Here is a 23,453-nt window from a genome sequence, read left to right on the forward strand (position 1 = left end):
CAGGTGGCGGGCCCGTGTCCTAATGTGCGCGTGGTGCCCAGCTTCACAAAGCGCGCGGGCAGCACCACCCTCGTCCGGGAACAGCTTCTGGTAGCCCGATCGCATCACAGGGGACGAGAGGTGGAGAGGGGCTCCAGTTTTGAAAGCGGGCAGCAAAGGCTGGCACGCCCTCCTTCTCCCGGTGGGCTTAACCCCCACGGGATTACCAGGTTGAAAGAGCAAGGGCCAAACGCCGCAGGGAGGGAGCGAGACCTAGGCGGGAGGGAAGGAAGGCGAGGAGGGGCGCCGAGAAGGGGCGTGGCCGGCGCTCAGAGGGAGGGCGCTGGGAGGAGGGGCTGCTGCTCTGCGCTCGCGGCTCTGGGGGCTCGGCTTTGCGGCGCTCGGTGCACTTGGGCGAGAGCTGGAACCTGGAACGGAGCTCCGATCCCAGAGCAGCCACCGCGATGAGAGGCGCTCGCGGCGCCTGGGATTTTCTCTGCGTCCTGCTGCTTCTGCTCGGCCTCCAGACAGGTGGGAGAGAGCGGCGGGCACCGGGTTCGCGCTCCCTGCCGCTGCCTGTGCCCCTGAGGGCTCCAGCTCTCTGGGGTGTGTCCGGAGAGGTGGCCGCCGGCTCACAGTGCCCCTGCGTTTCAGCCTTCTGGCAGATTCGAGGCGTCCCGGGGACTCTCCTGCGCCCAGCCTCGCTCACCTGAGGGAGGAGCCCCCAGCCGCTGGTGCTAGGGGCTCTGAGCTGGGGTCTCCCAGGCAAGAGGGCAGCGAGTGGGGTTAGGCTTGAGCTAGGTGCAGGCTGAGGGCGCGGGCTGCTTGCAAGTTTGGGGTTGCTTTTGTGCGAAGGGTGCGCAGGGGCAGAGGCGGGCGAGTCCTGGGTTTGCACCCCGAGCGTTATCTCCGCCGTGCGTGGAGCAGCCGCTTCTTCCTTTTGTTAAAAGTTGCGCTTGTGTGACCGGCGCATGGGAGGACTGGCCCGCAGGTTCTCAGTCACGCCGAGGGCAAAGTTGGAGAGCCTTTTCTTTGCTCTGCGGCTGCTGCTTTCCAACCTCTGGGGCGCTCTTTGTGCCCCAGAGCTGGGGACCGACCCACGGCCGCCTCTGCTCATGGCGCCACCCGTGGACACAAGTCGAAGGCTGCGGCGTCCCCTAGCCCACGGGTTATGCTTTTGCACCGGGAGTCCGCGAAGTGCGATTCTGGTGTGGCGGCTGCAGAGGTAACTTGGGCGCCAGGGCGTGTGGAAAGCAGCCGCTAGGTTGCAGACTTTTTGCTTTTGTAAATCTCGTGCTGGACGCTTATCCTTTTCTGCCGCGGTGCCGTTTCTTTCTTGCCACGCGCCTCGGTTCCTCCGGAGGCTGCGTTTGCAGCCTGTTCTTGGGAGAGACAGGGACGGTGCGTTGGGACACTGAGGTCCCTGACCCCGGTCCTCTGCCGCGCTCAGCCGGAGAGCCCGGCCAGGCTGGCGGGGTTCTGCAAGCCCCTCGAATCGGGGTCTGCGACCTGTAATCGCAGGTCCCTGTTTTCTTTGGGAATTTTGAGATTCACAACAGCCCCTTCCACGTGATAGCTATAGTTAAGGGCCGCCTGAGATGGAGGTGGGGATGGGGTAGGTGGGAGATGGAGTGGAACTTTCTGCAAATCTTACTTGGATCTTCAAGCTGTTGTTAAAATCCGGTTATATCTGCGCGGGAACTTAGGTGTTAAGGTTGAGGAGGAGGATTTCTGGACGCCCACAGTCAGATTCCTGCCCCTTCCCTTTTTTTCTGGGTGTTGCTGGTGCGTGAGCCATTGCAGGTGGCCCAGCCAACCCCTATACTACTCTCTCCCAGGTCACTAAAAAAAAAAAAAAAAAAAGAAAGAAAGAAAAAAGAAAACAAAACAAAAAAAACCTTTCAGGCTACCCTGATGATGGCTAGAAAGTGAGTTTGAACTGGAATTCAAGGGCTCCAAAGGCAGCATCGCAGTGAACATTAGTGGGACTCTGGACTACCGTTCAGTTTTTCCATGAAGTCTCAAGATGCAGCCTCCAGATGCAGCCTCCGTCTTCCAGGTCTTGTAAGGCATTGTGAGGGCTTTCCTGTGGGGGAAGAGAGGCCTTGCATCTGGACCCCTGTGTGGTAGAAAGGATCACCAGTGAGTGGATTCCGTGATGGATTTGATCGCCTAAGCTTCAAATGATAGGTTTGGTCCTTATGTCTTTGTGCTTTGGCATTTTTAATTTCAGTTGAGGTATGTGAACCGGACGCAGTAGGGCACTAGAAAGACAAGCCACACAGAATGGTTCTCTTTGTAAAAATTAAATGAATCAGTTGCTTCCTTCTTCCTCATAATTAGCCTGCTCCATCCAATAGATTTTTTGGCAAAGGGAATTTTACCGTCTGGCTTCTGGGGGAGGGAGGCACAGTATGGTGTAGTGAGAAAGCCTCTGTGCTGCCCTCTGGTTTTTCTTTTCTCAACGATTTATTGGCTGTGTGCCCTTGGGCAGGTCGCTTAAATTGGGGGGGGGGGGCGCGTATCCTCAAGAGGACAGTGAGGCATCTTCATTGTGAATGATCCTTTGGGTCCAAAATTCTCCTCTTCCAGTGTTCTGAGTGTAGGCTCTACACTTCTTTTGAACTCTTTACCTGAGTCCTTTCTACCTCCTTGAAATTCCTCTGCCTCTCCTAGTCACAGGGTCCAGCCACTTGGTCATATCCTACTGATCTACCCCTGGCTAAAGCAGGGATGTGTGGCTTGTGCTTCCCTGTCCTCAGTCCACGTGTGCTCACCTACAGTTACACTTTGAGGGTTAGGAGTACCATCTCTGCAGCAACTCCCCCTCCAGTATTTACAATGCCTGTGCTCAGCTGGATGAGCCTGCAGGGAGCAGTGAATCATAACCTTCCCCTTGTTCCTGCAGGTGTGAGGCTAGAGTCATTCCCAGCAGCTGGACACATTCTGCATTATTATCCTGCTGGAAATAATATGATGGTCTAATAAAGGGATCCCAGATAAGTCATTTATCCCCATTCTGGCCTTTCCCATTCATCCACACGTTTGTTCTTACGACTTTATAAATCATGTATGCTGTGCCCTTGCAATATGTTTTTCTACGGTGCCTGAAATTTCACATTATGTGTGTGTTGTACATAGTTGTTGCTCTTTCATTGGAAACTGTGTGCATGGCCCTGTGCTGGGACCATTACCTGACATTTCCAGTTCTCTCAACAAGCATCGGAGGCAGTACTGTCACCATCCCTATCGTTTTTATAGCTGGAAGAACTGGCTGAGAACAAGTCAGTTCCCAGAATAATCAGCGGTGAAACCTGAGGTTGGTCCCATGTGCCCAACTGTATGTCTATTGACACGACTTACCAGAATCAGTTGTAAAGTGAGATTCATTTGAACCTGTTTAATGAATACCTATTATATGCCAGGCGTTGTTGGAGGTTCTGGGAAAACAGGATGGCCGAGGTCATTATCTTTCCAATTTTCATGAAAAAGGTCTAGAATTGCCTGTCTTATGATGTCTGAGTTAGTGTGTTCTCAATTTGTGGGGAACTGTTAACTGAGGGGGGTAGTCATTAAGTTATAGCTTCTCTCACAGGAATGTAGGCATTTGACCCTGGGTATGAGGGCTTTTTAAGTGTTGGCTGTGCCATTCCAGTTAGTCCCTCAGAAATGAGGATAAGCTGTCTCTAAAATGATGGTGTAAGTTAGTTGAAAAAATTTTCCACCCCCACTCCAAAAAATAAAAATGGTCTTAGCATTATATACTTCTGGCATACTTATGAAAGAGAAAACCCCCAGGAATGGGTAATACCATGGGCCACTTACCGTGGGAGAGCACGATGAGATAGATGTAAGGGCAGGTTGCCACTCATGTAACCTTTCTTCTCCCAAAACAAATTCTCTGTCAGAAACATGCCAAGTTTTTTGTGGGCTTCCTTTGGAGTGCATTTACGTACAGATGTTGTTGTGGTGATGGATTTTGCTGCTGTTGTTGACAGCTGCTAAAAGTTGCCCATAGGATTTTGACTCATTTCCTCAAGTCTCCCCCAGCTGATTAAAGAAGGACACCAGGAAATGAGCTGTGGTGTCCTGAGCGGAATTCTTAAAGCTGGATTGCAGTGTGGGGACCCCTCAGAGGCAGTGGCTGCAGCAGCATTTTGTCTAGAATGAATTTAGTTTTAACAGTCGACAGGCTAGGGCGTGGGAAGCGCTTTATTTTGTGGCATTCCTGTGTGGTAACTTACAAAAAGGGGTTGAAAGACATTCGAAAGAAAGTTAAATATGCAAAATTTCATAACTTGAATACATATTTTCATGTCTGCAAATCCAGAGTGAGGAAAGGCCTACAAGAGGTAAAAGTTTGAATCTACACCAAATCCAGGGTAAATCTTTGTTGAAAGTACAGGGGACTTGTGAGTAAGCCTTGTCTAACAGCTCTGATTTCTAACAGGAGACAGGCAGTCTTTTGACTTTAGACTCTTAATAAATAAAGAGAAGTTGCAAGCTGATAGCGCAGGGACATGTTTTGTTTGGCCCACGTGATGCTTTTTTAGAAAACATTGAAGGAATATTTAAAAATAGGGAGCATTTATATCAAGAGATCTCTTGAATTGAAAACTACCCCTTTAGATAGGACCTATGCTCTTCCGGTTGCTTTGGGCAATACCTCTTTCTACTGCCAGCCCTTAGGCATTAAGTCGTTTAGCCTTGGGCCCTGGTAGGCACAGGTGGCACCACACAGGTACCTAGAGGCAGGAGCACAGGCCTAAGGAGTGAAGACAGTCTCTCATTAGTCTGCTGACAGCCTTGTGGCCTTGGAACGAGTTGCTTAACCTTGCTGAGCTTCACTTTTTCATCCTAGTGTTTAGCTGTGTGAGTTTGGGAAAATTACTTAACCTTTCTGTGCCAGAAATGTGTTGCTACATATAAAGTTTTTAGAATGGTGCTGCCTGGCAAGCTCATAGTTACAAGCTCCATACATATTAACCATAATTATTATCTGTGAAATAGGAATTATTATTATCCCTAAAAATGGGAATGATGCCTATTCTAATATGATTGCCCTAAAGGTTAGAAAGAGTCTTATAAAGATGCTTGGCACAGGGTCTGGGTTAAGAATAGGCACTTAAGTATATAGAATTTGACTATTCACTTATAACCCTTGCATGCAGGTACCAATAAGTACTAAGTTCACAGGTTTTAAAATGAAATAAACTTAAATTTTTGTCTTGAGTTTTGTATAACTTTTGACATAACAGTTGGGGACCACTAGTCTTAGAGATTGAATAGATCCTGAGGGGTGTGTGTGTGTGTGTGTGTGTGTGTGTAAACCCAGGAGACTTCAGTGAAAACATTCATACCTGCTAACTTTTCCACTCATCGTATGCTTTAGCCTTCATGCTTATATTTTGGTTATGACACATTTTTGTTAGATTTCTTCCAATCCATACCTTTCTGGCAGCTAGGTTTTCAACACTTTTGCAAACTTTAGTTTAAGCTAAATTGTTATTCAGGACCGGTGGCATCAGAGTTAAGAGCTTGGGCTATGAAATTGACAACTGGGTTTTTATCCACTTCGGGCACTCGCCAGCTATTTGATGTGGGTAAGACCTTTTATGCTTTATTTCCTCATCAGTAAAATGGTCGGATGGCACAGGGCTACTGAAAGGAATAAATTAGATTATGCATATCACATGCCTAGCACAGTGTGTCCCTCACAGGGAAAGCACTCACTCTGCTATCAGGTGGATTTTTTGTTTTTTATTTCCCCCCCCTTTTTCGGCTTTGTTGCTTAGGGGGAAAAAATTGGAAATGGTTTAAAACCAGATTATATACACGTATTTTTTGGTGTTGAGATGAAGTGTATACATTTAATGTCTAGTTTTTTTTCTTTTCTTTTTTAAGCCCACAGTTAGTGGTAATGTATACTTTCTTCCCTGGCTCTTTATTTAACCTTATTCTTAGCCTGCTTTCCACCAAAGAGGATACAGATTTCTGGATAAGAGTTTAGGAGGCCAAGGGTCTGTAAATGGCCATTTTCTCAAGGTGAATAAGGAAGTGTAGCTTACATGGGGTCTCCGAACCCTACTGTGTTTCCTTGAAAATAAGACCTAACCGGACAATCAGCTCTAATGAATCTTTTAGAGCAAAAATTAATATAAGACCAGGTCTTAATATTATAGTAAAATAAGACCCGGTATTATATGATATGATATGATAGGATATTAATTTTTGCTCCAAAAGACGCATTAGAGCTGATTGTCTGGCTAGGTCTTATTTTCAGGGAAACACAATATTACCTTATAAAGTGGCATTGAAAGCTCCTTGAGAGTCAGGAGCTTCTCCGTGACTGCCTTGACAAGGAGTGAGGGACCAAGCTGAACTTGTCCTATTGCCCCTGGCTGGACATTCAATGGTGCTCAGTAAATATTGGTTTACCATCTCTCCTCTTCTCCAGCACTTGCACAGCACTTTGAACGCAATAAATGCTCAGTAAACATTTCGGATTTAGTTTAACAAAGGTTAATCTATCAGTCTCTATGCCTTCATCCTTGCCAGGGACTCCAGGTACTGGCTAGGGGTGGGGCGGGGCGGAGTAAGAATATTGCCACTGATTCAAAGTAGAATTGGTGCGTTAAGAAGAGCAAAGTGCTTGGGCAGAATTTCAGAGGAGAGGTGTTTGTCTGTCTTGATGGGCAGGTGATAGAGATTAGGAATCAGGAAAAGTATCCATGTGGGAGATAATATTTGAGATTAATTTGTAGACCTTAAAAGAAGGTAGAGCATCTGTCATTGAGGCTCCACTTGGAAAAAGTTACAGAAACGGAGCAAAACATTAAGATCTTATTTGAGGCTTGTCCAGTTTTTCAGCTGGGATGATGGCTGTGGTAGGGGAAGAGGCTGGAAAGGTGGACTCTGTGACCAGCCTCAAGAAGCGTTGGAGAAAGGGTATATTGACTGTTGAGTTTGGTCCAGATTCCGAAAACAGCTTTGAAGTCAAGGCTAAGCTGGAGGCGACCCAGCAGTGGCCCTCTGGGTGTTGCTTAGTGGTCCAGGGCTGCTCGCCCCACCATTCCTCAATGTTAAGCCCACTTGCCAGCCCTGTCAGAAAACTTGGACACTCCCTTTATGTTGGCAGCAGAGACTAAGGGAGGGGTGGGTGTGTGTTTAAAGTTTAGTAAAATACATATAACATAAAGTTTACTATCTTAACCATTTTGAGGTATATAGTTCAGTAGTGTTAAATGCATTCACATTGTTGTGCGGCCCATCTCCAGAACACTTCACCTTGCAAAACTGAAACTTTGTACTCATTAAACACTAAGCGCTCCATTCCGCCCCCCCCCCCCCACAGCCCATGGTAGCCATCTTCTACTTTCTATCTCTATGAATTTGACTACTCTAAGCACCTCATATAAGTAGAATCATTCAGCATTTGTCTTTGTGACTGGCTTATTTCAATTAGCATCATGTCCTCAGGGTTCATCCATGTAGTAACAAGTCAGAATTTCCTTCCTAAGGAAATACACACACGTAGAAATCACATATTATCCATTTATCCATCAGTGAATACTTGGGTTGCTTCCCCCTTTTGGTTATTATGAATAATGCTGCTATGAATATGGGTGTACCAATATCTAAGGGAGATTTCGGAGGGGCCTCTTTTCGGGTGGTTAATCGCATGGCTAAGAGCTGTGTGTTGATGGGGAGCTAGGCAGAGGGACGATCAGACTCTTTAGATGGCCTCTGGATGAAGGGCTGAGGGCCTAGGTGTTAGGGTTCATGCTCTGGAAAGAAGAGAGACAGGAGGAAGATAAAGGTGGCAGACTTAATTCACTTGGAGATTTACTTTGGATGCGTAAGGCACCGATAAGATCTAGGGGAAGGGGAACAGGAGTTAATTGCGGGTGTGGGTAACTGGGAGAACTGGTGGGTATGATGGAATTAACAGAAGTAAAGCCAAAAGGAGCAGCAGCCTGTCTGGGGGCGGAGGGGTATGATGTTGGACTCTGCTGTGCTTGTTCATTGATTATTGACAAGCTACATTTACTTGAAATTCAATTTCACAGACATGATGGTAGACATAAAAGAAATTCTTCTTAGGGTCAGGTCCAGGGAAGAAACAAAAGTAAACCCCAAAAGTCAAGGAACATGGCTCTATAATATTGGTAGAATTTGGAGATTATACAGACTTGTGTGTTGTGTACCAGTCATGTAATGAAAAGTAAATTTTTATGAAAAGAAATACATAGTAGGAAGATAATCCTGCATTTATTCTCTGCAGTAGGCTGTCTTAAAGGTGTGTTTATTGGTTTTCTCAGGGAACAAAAATGGACATTTTAGATCTAGAAGAGGACATAGAGTTGATTAAAGCTTTGGGAAGTAGGCCCTTTGAAGGCAACTAAAAGAAATTGGGTTTATTAAGCCTGGAGAAGATACCGTGAAGGAAGTTTTAGTGAACGCCAGTCTTCAAATATTTGTAGTATGTGAGTGGAGAATGGGACAAAATGAGAGTAGTTGAAATTGCCCAAGTAGGAAATAGAGGTTTTGTATTTTTTAAAAAAAATTCGATTTGAAGGGTTGGAAAAGACTTTATTGCATTACCAGAGCGAGTTATAGGGTCTTTACTACAGGTATGAGGAAAGCCAAATAATTGTCATTTTGAAATGGTTAGGTCCTGCCCACCCCTATTGGTTCGATGACCCCTTAAGGGCCTGTCTGAAATCTTTTCTAAATAAAATAACCAGCTCTTTTTCTTCACTTCCTTTTTTAGGCTGTGGGTTAGTGTGTTTCTCATAAATTCTGGGAGGACGCTAACATGATTCACTACTCTTTTCATAATTTTTGGTTATATTGAAAATAGCCAATAAAGAACCCACGGCCTAAAAATGGGTTATTGATCTATTGGGGTGTGTGTGTGTGTAGAATGAATTGTGCAGTGTGATCACTTAAGCTGAGTGCCAAAATGAGAAAAACAAAGGGAAGTTTGAGGTCTGGAGACCTATTATAATGAGCCCTAACCTAAAAATGATTGTGCTCTGTGATCACCCAGCTGTCTGATCACTGAGTTAGAGCCAGCCGTGCTGCGTGGAGGCCGAACGACCTGTGGGCACGGAGGAAGTCCTTTTTCCTTGATTACTCAGGGATGGATTGTTCACTCTGTGGCTTACCCACCATCCTGACTTCCCTTCCCTTCTGTTCTTTCCCTTTGGTCATGTCATGGTCGTGGCTTATTGGCACATATTAGATGAGTTAGCCGTCTAGTAGGGGAACGTGGTAGAAATGAAATGGCAATTCAACAGCTTCTAGTTGTTTACACTTCACCTGTCGTGTCAAAATGTATGATGATGTCTGAGATGTGATCCCTGCCTTTAAGGAGCCTAGGAACTGTGGGAAGAAACGTGCTGGGCAGATGCTAACATAGTGAGATTTGTAATAAGATTTAAGTAACATCCTGGTCCAGGAGCTTGGATACATACGAGCTTGGATCATTACCATTGGGTTGGAGGAATGGGCATCACTTCTGTAGTATAATCACTGATTCAAAGGAAGATCTGGGACCTGAGTTAAGTCTTGAAGAGTCGGACAGGAATTTGCCCAGGCGTCAACAGCAAAAGCAAAGGGTTACAATTAGCCAAAAGACTCCTGTAGAAGGAATCTCCATGGAGACAAGTGGAAGATGAGATAGGATAGTTTTAGGGTACTTGCATTTATATTCTTTAGTAATTGCAGTATTTCCTACAATGTCATGCGTGATGAGATTTGTGAAAGTGTAATCTGGTCAATTAGTTGCTTACTCAGAAATAACTTTCGAAAACGGAAAAGTACAGATCTCACTTTTTCATGTGTTACAAATGTTATACGTACAATGTAAATCTAGAGTAGGTTTCAGAATTTGTACTTGTGTTGCTTTTAAGTCTAGGGCTAATTACAGTCCCACTTCCTTCCCTCTAGTCAAGATCACAGGTTTTGTAGACTGAACATCAGATAGTGACAATAAATGATCTTTGATTCTTTGCTTATTAACAGATTTTAAATATTTAGTAAAGTGATAAGCGATAAGCCGGGTATTTAGCAGACTGCATAAATTAACTCATTAAAACAAACAGAAAAACAAACAACCGAACCCAACCCAACCAGCAACAAGCAAAACCCCCAAGCCTTGATAAGGGTCCCATGTGGCTTAGGACATCTGGAGATTGTGCCCTGGGTTCCCCAGGCTTGCATTAAAAGGTAATTAAGGGCACTGGTGACTGCTCATTGCTTTGGGGAGAAGATGGCTGTTTGTGGGAGGCATAAGTCTATCATTTGAGGAAAAGGTGTGAGTGATGGCACTTGCCAAGGAATGCCTTGTTCTTGACTGAGTTGGGGGTGATAAATAATAAGGAAAGTGAGAAGAGGAAAAACCGTTACTTGTTTTCTTGTATCTTTTTTTTTATTTTAAAGATTTTATTGGGGAAGGGGAACAGGACTTTATTGGGGAAATGTACTTCCAGGCCTTTTTTCCAAGTCAAGTTGTTGTCCTTTCAATCTTAGTTGTGGAAGGTGCCATTCAGCTTCAAGTTGTTGTCCTTTCAGTCTTAGGTGTGGAGGGCGCAGCTCAGCTCCAGTTGCCATTTTCTAGTTGCAGGTGGCGGAGCCCACCATCTCTTGCGGGAGTCGAGAGATTGAACCGGCAACCTTGTGGTTGAGAGCCCACTGCCCCATGTAGGAATCGAACCGGCAGCCTTCAGAGTTAGGAGCATGGAGCTCCAACCGCCAAAGCCACCTGGCTGGCCCCTCTTGTATCTTTTAATATTTTTTAGTGAGGCAAACCACCCAGTGGTATTTGGTTTTACCCCAGGTGATTCAGGTTATTTTAGAGGGTGTTACAACAACCCTGGGCTGCCAGTAATTTACATATAATGGCTTAAGTAGCCTCTTAAGCCAAGGATGCTTAGCAGGTTAGAACAATGGAGTTATCACAAAGAAGTTTGGAAATTATTTGGTGTCTCTTTTTTATTGGAAAGAAGTATTTATAGATAGGGATCTAATGTAGATTTGGCTTCTGAGGAAAACACATTTACTGGAGATTTTAAAAGTGATAGGTGGTTGGTGGCGTTTGATTATCTGTTATTTGGCTAGTGCACATTTATAAGACAACAAGACTTAAAGTTTTTAAAAAATTGATAATTCTACTAGGAAAGACTGTGGGTACTTTTAAAGTGATAATGATTCTTTTTAGTTTGTAAAGTGCTTTAAATGCATTTCCATTCTAATTTTCCCAATGTAGGTGCGTTTTTTAATGACTGACATTGAATGAAGGTGCTTTGGGAAGATTTTTCATTTTCATGTGGCCTGATAAAACCACATGGACTGCTCTTCAGGCTTTTTGTCATGAAATTAAAATAGGATTCTTAACCCAAAACATGTCTTTAGAATACCGCTTGAAAATGGTTAATTGGGATGTTTAAATGTTCTTGTACTTACTTTAGTATAGTCCGTATATTTACTGCAGGAAATAGTAGCCAAGTTTTTAGGTCAACTAAAATGCATGAGTTTTATAAAAACAACCCCCCCTCCTGCTTTTTAAAATAAACTAGCATATATAGAAGGGTTTATGCATTTTTTTAGACACGACTGTGTAGCCTAATTTACATTCCAGCCTTTTCAAGGGATGTTATTTAAACCCATCACCTTAGTTTCAGAATGACTGCTTTCTAAGGAGAGGCTGGCCAAGGGAGTGGATGCCAGGAAAGCTGACCTGTGGCCTGTCATCAGGTGAGGCAAGTCTAAGGCAGGTACCCCCCGCTTCTTTCTCTGTATGGGGGAGCTGAAGCAGCAGCTCTGGCTGTACAACTGTAGTGCTGAAGATTTATAGCCTCATTCTGCTGGTACCTTCTAGTATCTTTTAAGCTGACCCTATAACAGGAATTCATAGGTTCCCAAATAATTATTGAAGTGTGTGGGGTATAGCCGTGAGTCCACCAGGCAAAAATCCTTGCCCTCTTGGGACTTATGTTCTAGTGAATTCTTTTTATCTCATGAGCCCAGGCCCACAAAGAGCCCAGAAAGAAAGAAACAAAATAGTCTAGGATCTCATAGAAAGCAGCTTAATTTAGATTTATTTCAGTTCTGTATTATGGCCAATTAAGGAAGGACGCAGAGAAGGGCAGGGTTTCTCAGAGGGTCAGGAGGGCCTGGGTTCAAGACGGAGAAGGAGGGGCCTGAGAAGGCAAACCAGGAGAACAGGAAGTGAGCGAGATGGGCAGGGACGCAGTAGGAGCTTTTTGATGTTTGTCACTTCATTGTGAGCCTCTTGAGCATGTGTTCCAATGCCGGACTTACTGAAGGGCATGGAATAAGTGTGTACAGTACCAGGGGACACAGACAGGTGTCTTCACGGTCAGGCCTTTGTGGAGCCTTTAACGTGGCAAAGTGCTCTGTCCGCGCAAAGTGCTCTGTCTGCCCGTAGGTTTGGAACCATTTTTCTCAGAACGTACCAGAATGCTTTTTCACAGCTGAGAGAGACACATCAGGGGTCCAGGCTGAATGCTCTTCAGCGTGTCTCCAAGGACTGAAGTTTCTGTACCTCCTTTTTAAATTCTTTCTTCTTTTTTCTGGTTAAATGCTTGACTATCTTTGGGTTTAATAATTACTGTGTTCCATTGGTAGCACTTGGTGTCTGACAAAGCGCCATTTAGCCACCATCAGTCATCCTGCGTTGGGACGCGCATTTCAAGTCTCCTGTCACTGTAGCTAGCCTGGAGGAGGTGACATCAGGTTGGCTTCCTGCATTTTAGCTTCGGGTGGCTTTTCAGAGGCTCATGAAGTGATAAGCTCTTCAGTTTCAAACCAAAGACTGACTCCCCCAAGAGAGAATTGACACTGTTGAATTACTCAGGACTGGAAAGTTCCTTCTCTGTCAAATCTTGGGCATGGAACAGGACTCTTGCCACCTTTGGGACAGTTAGTGTTGATCCTTGGAAAGGAATCCAAAATAAAGACCTTCTAGGGACAGAAAGTGGTGTCCTCTGGAGTTGTGGGCAAGGGTGTCTCCATCGACCACAGCTTTGGTTGAAGGCATTAAGGAGGATTCATCAGCTGCCTGGTAGGATGTCAGTTAATAATTTTGATGTAACTGTCAGTTTTAGGTATACAAGTAGGGTACTTAACTAATTATGACATCAGTCTCTTTAAAGTACTTGCTCTAGGTTTGAGGAAAAACTAGTATTTCTAAGCCAGGGATTTCTTTTTATCTAGTGTAATCATTATTAGTGAGCACCTACTGATTTGAGTGAGAATTTCAGGGCTTAAATTTAAATAGGCCCTGTTTAAGTTTGCTATCCTGAGACTAGGGAAGGGTAAAAAAAAGTATGGAGCTTATGACTTCTAGGCTATTCCCTGGGTTGTATGAAAACCTTTTCACAGCCATTTTATTTCAAGATGGAGGAATTGAACCTCACGTTAACTCAAAAAAATTATATACTGGGGGTGCCAAAAAAATGTATACAAGTAGAGACGTTGGTCAGCATTGCTCAAACAGTAGTTCGCCGTAATCAGAAGTGTCTGGACGCTGATGGTAACCACTTTAAGCACCTCTTGTAATTGCAGAAATCAAACGTGACTTGTATTCATCTTTTGTTATCAGTATATATTATTACAATTTTAATAGTTTTTTTCCTTTCTTAAAATGTGTATACATTTTTTTTGGTACCCTCTGTATATATATTTATTATGGGAACATTTTACATAGAAAGAATAGTATAATGAACCATTATACATATATACCCATTATCCATCTTTACCAGTTGGATCACCAACCAGTCTTTCTGCTTTACCTCTGTCCACTTCATCCTCCCATTATTTTGAAGCGTATCCCAAGCATCATAAAATTTTGCCTGTAAATATTTTCAGTATGTAGCTGTAAAATACAAAGACTCCCATCCCTAAAATAAGTATAATGCCAGTGCTACACCCTTCCAAATCAATATAACTCCACCATGTCTTTGGCGATTCAGTATTCACATTTCCTGTATTAAAAATAAATATACAAATATATAAATATTTGGTCAAATCCAAACAAGATGCACATATTGCGATTAGTTGTATGGCCTTTAAGTCATTTATTATTTATAGGTCCTAGTCCCCTATTTTTGTTGCAGAAACTGAATATTTGTTCTATGCAATTTTTCGCACTCTGAATTCTGCTGATTATATTCCTCTGTTCTCTGTCTTTCCTATAAATTGGTGATTTAGAGGTTTAATCATATTTAGGTTTGGTTTTTAATTAAAAAATATTTTTTGTTCATATAACATACAATTAAACATTTAAAAAAAATTTACCCATCTCTCAGCCCCCTCCACTTTGGCAACCATCAGCTTGTTCTCTATATCTATGGGTCTTTTTCTGTTTATTCAATTGTTTTTGTTTTTAGATTCCCCAGACATGATTTTTTTTTTTTTTAAACAAGACTGCTTAATAGATAGTGTGTTATTCTGTTCCATTTTCTTTCCCCTTTTTTGATATACCTTTGTGTACTTACAAAGATTTGCAGTTTTTGTTTTAGTGGTTGCTTTATAACAGCACCTTTAAATAACACCCTTGGTTTGCTCTTTCTGGGGGGACTGTTTTCTGTTGGTTTCCTACTATGCGTAACATTGAAATTAGCTAGTAGCCTGTTCTTTCCTCTCCCTAGCTTTGGATTTGGAGTAATATCCTTGTTCTCCTAATTACTATCTATAAGGCAATCAGAGAGCATATTTTACTTTCCAGATACATACTCCACGCTCCCCTAATTTTTTCTGAATATGTAGCAATCACATGCTCTACTATCTCCTTTGTTGCCACCATTTAGTCTTACCGTGTTTCCCTGAAAATAAGACCTAGCCAGACAATCAGCTCTAATGCGCCTTTTGGAGCAAAAATTAATATAAGACCCAGTATTATATTTATATTATATCATATCATATCATCTCATCTCATATCATATCATATTATATTAAAGACCGTGTTTATATAAGACCCAAGTCTTATAGTAAAATAAGACCAGGTCTTATATTAATTTTTGCTCCAAAAGATGCATTAGAGCTGATTGTCCAGCTAAGTCTTGTTTTGGGGGAAACACTGTAGTTCTAACAAGTACATGTATATTTAATGCTTGCCACTAATCCTTATGTCCTGTCTTTCCTAACATTTTGGTTTTCTGAAACTCATCCTCTACTAGATGCACAGAAAGCACTCATGGGAAGCATTTCCTGAATTGTATGTTCACAGCAGCTTGTCTGTAGCCTCTATAGTTGGAACTCACGTTGGCTGATATGTGAATCATTGGCCCGTCTTTTCTTTGCTCTAGTATCTGTAATATTTAACTGTATTGTCTTTGCCATAAAGTGTGGTCAAAATCTGCTGGCAGTTTATTTTCCCTCACGTTTAAGTTGGTATGTTTGCCCAGATACCCAAAGGAATGTGGTGTGTTTTTTTTTCACCTTTATTTTTTAAAGTCCAGTAGTTTTATAGTGTTGGCTGCTCTGGGTTGAATTTTCTAGAGACACGATCTGCCTTTAATATGTAGTTTTCAATTGTTCTTTTTTTTTTTTTTCCTAGTAAAGTTTTCTTGTAGTATAGCTTTTGCTGTTCTATTCTTCTTTGTTGACTTTAGGAACTCCCATTACGTGTGTATTAGATCTTCTTTGCCATCTTTTATAGTGATCACTTTCTCTCAAATCCTTCTAATGCCTTCATATTTTGTTTGAATTTAAAAATTTTTCATCTGTGTGTTCTTTTAAGACACTATTCGTTTTAGGTGCTCTTGTTTTCTTTTTATTTACCCTTCATTTATAAAATGATTTTTTTCTAATTCTTCATTCTTTACCTCCATTTTCAAATCTTCATTTTCTCCAGTCAACTCACTTCTGAGTTTTTAAAATTCTGATTTATGCTGTTCTTACATAGCTTCTTTTATTTATTGTCTTTTAGCTCATTTAAAAATAATTAGGTTATAATTTTCATTTGTTTTGTGTCTTTCTGGAATGACAGGGATGTCATTCTGTTCCTTTTTTTTTTTCTTTAAATAACTATTTGGAATTTAACTGTGACTCTTTTCTGTTGCTTACTGTGAGTTTTCCTATATTTTCAGTAGGGCCAGTATAGCGTTTCTAGCTTCACAGTCCTAGAGTACCCACTCATTATTTTCATGAAGTGGTAAAAAATATGGACTCTACTTTTCTATATCCTAAGATCTTACTTTTTTTGGTCTCCATTCCCACCCTTCACCCATCCGAGCCTTCCCTTTCCTTTTCCCCCTATTTTGCTCATCTTGGATTCATGCCCAGCAGTTTCTCCACAGTATGGGGTTTTGTCCTAGTTTGTTAGTTTATAGGGACCAGACCTCCCAAACCCCAGAACATTCCAACATATTATACGTACATGGGTCACAATCCCCTCTGCGCTCACTAGTGAAACTGGAGTCCTCTGCCAGTTTCTGTGGGGTCCTCTGAATGCTCTCTGAGTGCTCCAGGGAGTCCCGAGTGGCAGTTCTTGAAGCTGGTGGTAGGTTGTCCCCATCTCCTCACATATAGGGTTAATGGGGGTACCTTATCACTTGGTTTTGGTGTAGACGTTCTCCTTTTTGGTTCTGCTTCTATTTGTCTAGGGGCAGGCTGGGCAGACACAATAATTATTCTGTCACCATCGCAGCTACCACTATCTTGCCAGCATCTATATGGACTTTTTAACGTAAAATTTGGTAACCTTTGAGTTTCTTGGGACCAATGTAGCAATCTTGAAATGTTAAATCATTGGTTAAACCTTTAAAAATATTTTTGTGCCAAAATAAGTTACTGAAAATGTGTGTAGAGAGAAAAGTTAGTGGTTGCAGACTATCTGAAAACTGGAATTGAACACCTGATGGCCTACCTAGTATTAGCTTTTTTAAACTGATTATTTGTGACAAAATTTAATGGTTAAAATCATCTGAATACCAGGAAGTTCATATCTGAACTATTGTTTCTGAGGAAAATGTATAAAAAGTGACATGGCAGACGTTTGCTATTGTTTGGTGTGATATTCTTTCAGTTCCGAAAGATAGAATGCTATTTTGTAGTGTAAAAGCTTTAAACTTCACTTAACACTTTGAATACCATCTAATAAAGATAAAATCATTACTTAATTAAGTGCATTTTTTCTTTCAACTCCCCCCCGTGAAAAATTTGCATATCTCTAATCTAATTATAGTGATTTGGAAAAAAAAAGCTGCCAGGACTTGACATAATATTAATTTAGATTTTCAAAAATACTAAATTTCCTTCCTTCAACTTGAGTTTCCTCCAATTGGCCATTAATTTAAATAATATACTAAGATTACAATTTTAAAGTTGGCCCCTTTCTCCTCTGCTTTTAGAGATAGCCATTATTCTAAGGCCATGTAAGGAAGACATAAAACTTTCTCAATGTACATATTGGAAACTTTCTTTTTTAATTCTGGAAAATAGAGCAAGATCGATTCAGACATTTCCTCTTGTTTTCTACAAAGAGATTGAGAAGAAATCATTTCAAACATGGGGCTGGTCATTAAGAATTCTTTACTAAAGGGGGAAGCAGGCTTAATGTATTTCTAAGTGAATGTTGCCCAAGAAAAATTAAAGGAAAAGTGAACACTCATTAAGCAAATTGACCAGTAAGTGTTCTGATGAATGTTGCAACAAATTTGAATAAACTAATTTTGTCCATTAGTGTGCTTTTAGACCAATGTGATTGTTTTGGTCTAATTATTTTTTATTTTGTTTATTCAAATGTGGAATGGCTACAGAATTAACTGTTGCCGCAATGATCTGATTAGCAATTTAGGAAATTGGTGAATGGTACCGGACTACTCACTAAGAAATGTCTGGTGTGTGATAGGGCTATGTGCACAAACACAATCTAGCAGAAGCCTGCCTGTGCTTTTTTCTCTGTGTCTCACCTACTGCAAGTGGGACCTTCCGAGCCGCTCACTGGATTAGCATGGGCTGTGGATGTGGGCTCTGGGCCCTTAGATGTAGTGCACAGATTGAGATCTGGTGTGTTGCAGAAGTTGTCTTTGCCACCCAGTGTCATCATTCTGGAGTCCTGTCGCTGTGACTGGTGAATCCTGCAACATTTCCCACTTTTAAAGCTTGGGGATTCGAGAAATCTGTGCCCGAGTGGCTGCCAAAGCTTGTCAGGAGGACCCAGTGTGAGGCCGATTTCTAGGTGTAAAAGCCAGGCAGATTCGCTCACTCAAGAAAATCTGTTTTTGCAGGTTTTCTTTGAGTTCCAAGACACAGATACTGGTAACATTTTGTTGTCGTTGTTGTTGTTGTTGTTGCACTAATGCCATGGGTTTCTTCTGGTAGCTGCCTGTCTTGTGAGAGAGGGCAGTAACTGGTTCTGCCAGTGGGGGCCTGCACCAGCAGCAGCAGTGCCACCCGGGACTTGTCAGAAATGCATTCTCCCACTCCAGCCCAGACCTACTGAAATCAGAAACTCTGGGCCCGGCGATCCATTTTAACAAGCGCTCCAGGTGATCCTGGTACAGGCTAAAGTTTGAGAACCACTGATCTAGAGTGTAAAAAGTTGAGGGCTTTGTCACAGCATTGGGCTGTGATAGTTAAAAACTTAAAGCTCCTGTGGTCTCTTGAGTGTCAGACGAGGGTGCAATTTTCAGTTCTCCTTCTGTTGCACTAAAAAGATAGATATGAGTTTCAGTTAGTCCAGACAGGAAAACAGACAATTGCAGTACCGTGGGACAGTGCTTCAGTAGTGGCTGCAAGGGGACTTCAGAAAACGTGCATATGCATGGGAGAGGGGACGGGAAGGGTAGGACAGGACAAATATGATCGTCGCTCTCTGATGAAAACCTTTCAGAGGCTTCAGTGCTTTGAAAGTTTGTGCTTTCGTGGCCTCCAGCGTCTCCTTTTGATCTCTGTTTTGCACACAGAAGCTGCCTCAGCCTTTGCCCTGAGTGCTTTCTTAGCTTTAAAGGTGTTTCTGCTCCTTCCAGCAGTGCCAGGGGCACCAGTTTCCTCCTGGTCTCTTGGTGCACTGCTGATCCCAGCTCACACGTTTCCTTTGCAATCCCTTTTGACCCCCAGGGTAGGTCAGGTCAGCTCTTGTTGTACAGTGTGCTTCTTTATACTCATCACATTGTAATTATATAATTGTATGATTATGAGTTTATTGCTCAATGGTGGAGCTAAATATAAATTCCCTGTGGGGGAGAGACCTTGCTTTGTTCACTCCTGCCCAAGGGCCCAGCACATAGCAAGCATTCAGGAGATACTTTTAGATGAATGAATGAATGAATGAATGAATGGTGGGGGGGGAGTTCCATCTTTGTCCGTAGTCTTGGGGCTGGTTAATGGATGCAATTTTGATACAGGTGTCACCTGATGAGTTTTATTTACGTAAGCAGTTGCCACCACCATGATACTACTTCTGAAGGTGAGTCCCTTGTACAGTGGCAGTAGAACCCCATAACTTGGCTCTATTTTGGGGTCTGGCCTCTGGGACAACCAAGAGAAGCTTGTGAGTATTACTATGCCAAGGATATGGGAAAGGAGGAAAATCCTCTGATCTTGGAGATGTTCATAATACATGGGCCAAAAGCCAGCAGCCAGAGTCGTCAAGGTGGCACCTGGGCAGTTGTCCCCTCCCCCCTCAGTGCTCCCAAGAAGAGTTGCCTGCTTTGCTCACAAAGATGATGTTGGGGCACCATATTTCTTCCCACCCACTTCCAAATCTATTTAATAGAAGAGCAGAGATGCATTCTTTTGCTTTATTTTAGTCCTTTTGTCTTGGCCTGGATAAAGCTAGGGTTTTTCATTCCTATATTAGATGGAATTAGCCTCCCAGAGGCAATAGCTTCTAGTTGGGGGGTTGGGGGATGGGTCTCAAGACACTACCATGTTTCCCCGAGAATAAAACCTAGCCGGACAATCAGCTCTAATGCGTTTTTTGGAGCAAAAATTAATATAAGACCCAGTCTTATTTTACTATAATATAAGACCCAGTCTTTATAATATAATACAATATAATATCTTATTTTCGGGGAAACACGGTAAGTAAACCTTGCTGGTATTTAATAGAATTGCCAATAGCACACGTGTATAATTTATAATATATTGCAAGTGAGGGCTCAGATTTCTTTTTTAAAGGTAGGGATTTCAAGGCCTAGAGGGTAAAGATGCTGACATATTTATGAGAATCTTGCTTTTAATAGAGGAATTGATAATCTGTTGATTAATTTGTAAATTAGTTGATTATTGTTTCTCTCTATTTTTTAATATTTGAGGTTCAACATACTCTTATACTTATTGTAAACTCCTGTTAGATTAAGTAGGTGTGATAAACACAGGGAGTTTTGAAACAAAAGACATACACACAATTTCTCACTCATTGTCAGAACAGCTGTAATCTGCTGAGTTGTCCCAGGAGTGTTGATAGTATGAATGGCTATAATTTTGTGTTTTGGTGCTTATGTCCTTTATTTTATTTATCTTTATCAGACACCATTTTCCTTCATACCTGCAATTCATTCCACATCCCCTCTTCCCTCCCCCTGCCTTCTGCCCATTCCTGGTTCTCAGAGTGGCTCCAATACTTTTCTCTGGTACTCTCTTATCTTCCTGGTACTCTGGTATCTCATCTTATTGCTGACAAGCATAGTAATTACAGCAGTCGTGGAACAGGACCATTAATTGACTGGAAGGTACATAAATGATTTAGAGATGGTGTAAGAATCCTGAAGTATTTTACTCCCAATTTATAGATGTCAAAACTGAGGTTTAGAGAGGTTAAGTAATTTCCCCAAAGTCTCACATAGCTTGGATTGGAATCCATGGTTTTCTGGCTCCAAACGCCACACCTATTTTCATTATATTCCTATTGCTTCAGAAGCACCATCATTACCAGTTCTTTGAACTTGCTTCTAGACTTTAAAATACTGTTGAATAAAGTTACTAGAGTTGCAAGATTAGCACAAAGAACTCCAGGATACCCTTCACCTAGACTCCCCGATTGTTAACATTTTGCCACATTTACTTTGTCTATGTATATACATATTGTTTTTTCTGAGCCATTTTGAAAGTAAATTGCTAACATGTCCCCCGTGAAGACCCATTCCAAGGAGACTCAGCTTTGTATTGTAAGAGAACATTGAGGCCAACTGGAGTGATTTCTTTCTTTTGCCCTCTACCCAAGTATGGTGGTCCCCCCTTTCCTCTAGGGCTGGGCTCTCCCTCCAGGGAGGGACACTGAGCTTCTTGCTTTTTTCCTTAATCTTAGGCCCAGACCTTTAAATTCAACTCAGACCCTAAAACTCATTCATTGCCTTCCTGGAAATTGTGTGGAACCTCTTCTGGGCCAAGGAAACACAAAGGCAAATAAAAGCTCTGTATGTTTCTACTTATCTGAAAAGAGGGGAGAAAGGGGATTTGCCTTAGTTTGTTATCCAGAGCTGCCGTTACACTGCTTTGTCCCTGCTAATTCAAGTCTGTCTGCAAGACAGTTGTCAATGCTGGTAACATTTTCTCTGGCAACTGCCTCAGATAAAATCCCTTTTTGTATTATTATTACTTTTGATTTTACTTCCTTTGGTATAAACCACCCTATAGCTATAAAATGACATTTTGAAAGTGGAAACAAGGGGAAAAAAATGGCCTGTCTGCTCTGTATATGGAATGGAGGGGAAGGTGCAATTTCCCTTATCTGACAGGTCCATTAAAACCAGGATTTAGAGTATATTCTCTAGTAAAATGTATTGATTTACCCATTATGGTGAGAATTAGCTTAACTATCTGTTTAAGCCACGTATAATTCCTAACATTTTTCAGAGCTAGGACATCAGAGAGGCCTTTCAGAAGTGTAGATCACATTTGAAGACAGGGTTTAAAAAAATGCCTCAGGCAAACAACCCAAATGTCAGGATGAATGGATAAACAAAAATGTGGTATATATACATACAATGGAATATTATTCAACTTTAAAGAGGAAATGCTGACACATGCCACAGCATAGATGATTCTGGGAAATATTCTGAAATAACTAAGGGAGACACAAAAGGACAAATATTGTATGGTTCCACTTATATAAGATATCTAAAGTAATCAAATTCAGAGACAGAAAGTAGAATGGTGGTTGCCAGGGGCTGGGGTGGTGGCAGCGGTGGTGATAGAATGGGGAGTTATTGTTAAATGGGCATAGAGTTACACGTTGGGATAATAAGAAAGTTCTGGAAATGGGTAGTGGTGATGGTTGCACAGCATTTATGAATGTACTTAATGCCACCCAACTGTACAATGAATACTGGTTAAAATGCCAGACTTTGTGTTATGTATATTTTACCGCATGAAAAAAATTAATGCCCAGTGGCATATATATTTGCGTGTGTGTGTGTGTGTGTGTGTGTGTGTGTGTAAATGTTGACCAGTCAGTCCCTAACTTTATTGGTATTTCATTTGAGGTCATTAGAATGAGATGCTGTAGAATTAGAACTAGAGCTTATGGTGTCACTTGTTTTAACTTCTTAAAGTTTTCGTTTGCTACTAGTACAACCTCATTTCCCCTCCTGAGCCTGGGAATTGGCATTTTGAGGAATTCTCCGTATCCTGGTAGGAGGAAATGGTAGGGTGATTAGTATTGGAGTGTCCAGTTTACGCCTGATGGGTCCTTCTGCAACGCCATGTGAGCTTCTGGCTATAGCTCTTGTCTTTGAGCTGCAGCCAGGAGCGTCTGCTTGCAGAGGGGGGGAGGCATGCACATGCAGGGCCCTTCCTCGGTGCTTGGTAGGTAGGTGGGTCTCAGGGTAAAGCTGGCCTTTGACTAGCGTGGCTGACCTTGACCGTGCTCTTCTTGCCCCATTCCTTTTTACTTTGTTCTTCGGTCCTTCTGTACATTAAGGAAATTAATGTGAAAGAAGTCAAGAGCTGCCCCCCCTCGACCCCAAACTTCACAGATGGTGAGGGTCCTTTGGTGTTTATTGTTTATTTGAATTCAAATCCTTCGTGCTTCTTATCTGGTTCAGATTTCAGTAAGTGCTTTCCAGAACTCAAAACACAGAAACCTACATATTTACTACAGGAGTTGTACTGGGTTATTGGGAAAAACCCACTGGAAATGAGAAAGTTCCTCTTTTCTGCCCCAGGGATGGATCCTGATATATTGTGCTTGTCAAATCCAGACCTTATCTGACTCCCCAAAGACCGACTTCATAATGGCGGAGAAAGGTTTCCAGTTTGTACGTATCTTTGGCAGAGACCAAAAGGGGAAGTCCTGCTTCCTCAAACATTGGGTTGTATTTCTTTTTAGGATGAACGAGCAGGAAAATATTAAGTAGCCCCATGAAAGCCTTTGCTACTGGTGATATGTGCATATCTAGAAGAAATTTTGCAAAATAATAAGCTGAGAAGGGTCCTCCTTTCAGTGTTGAATGATGCATCTATCTCCATGCTTATTGTTCACTTTCTAAGATGTAAGA

At 42.3% G+C, this 23,453-nt stretch overlaps 1 protein-coding gene across 5 annotated transcripts in view; it reads left to right on the forward strand.

Annotated features, from left to right (window-relative positions):
- Positions 1-350: 350 nt before the first annotated feature.
- The window catches only part of KIT (KIT proto-oncogene, receptor tyrosine kinase), a 78,638-nt gene continuing 55,535 nt past the window's right edge, over positions 351-23,453 (forward strand). For 4 of the 5 annotated variants that reach the window (XM_019740181.3, XM_019740183.3, XM_019740180.3 and 1 more), the window contains exon 1: positions 353-510. In XM_019740181.3, the coding sequence (XP_019595740.2) occupies positions 444-510 (67 nt within the window). In that variant the 5' untranslated portion in view covers positions 353-443. Of the gene's footprint in view, positions 511-23,453 lie in introns of all 5 variants that reach the window. The other variant, XM_019740179.3, reaches the window with a different exon arrangement.

Source organism: Rhinolophus sinicus, chromosome 1 (assembly GCF_057876585.1).
Source record: "Rhinolophus sinicus isolate RSI-liver-muscle chromosome 1, RSI-T2T, whole genome shotgun sequence".
In the NCBI taxonomy this organism is placed as follows: Eukaryota; Metazoa; Chordata; class Mammalia; order Chiroptera; family Rhinolophidae; genus Rhinolophus; species Rhinolophus sinicus.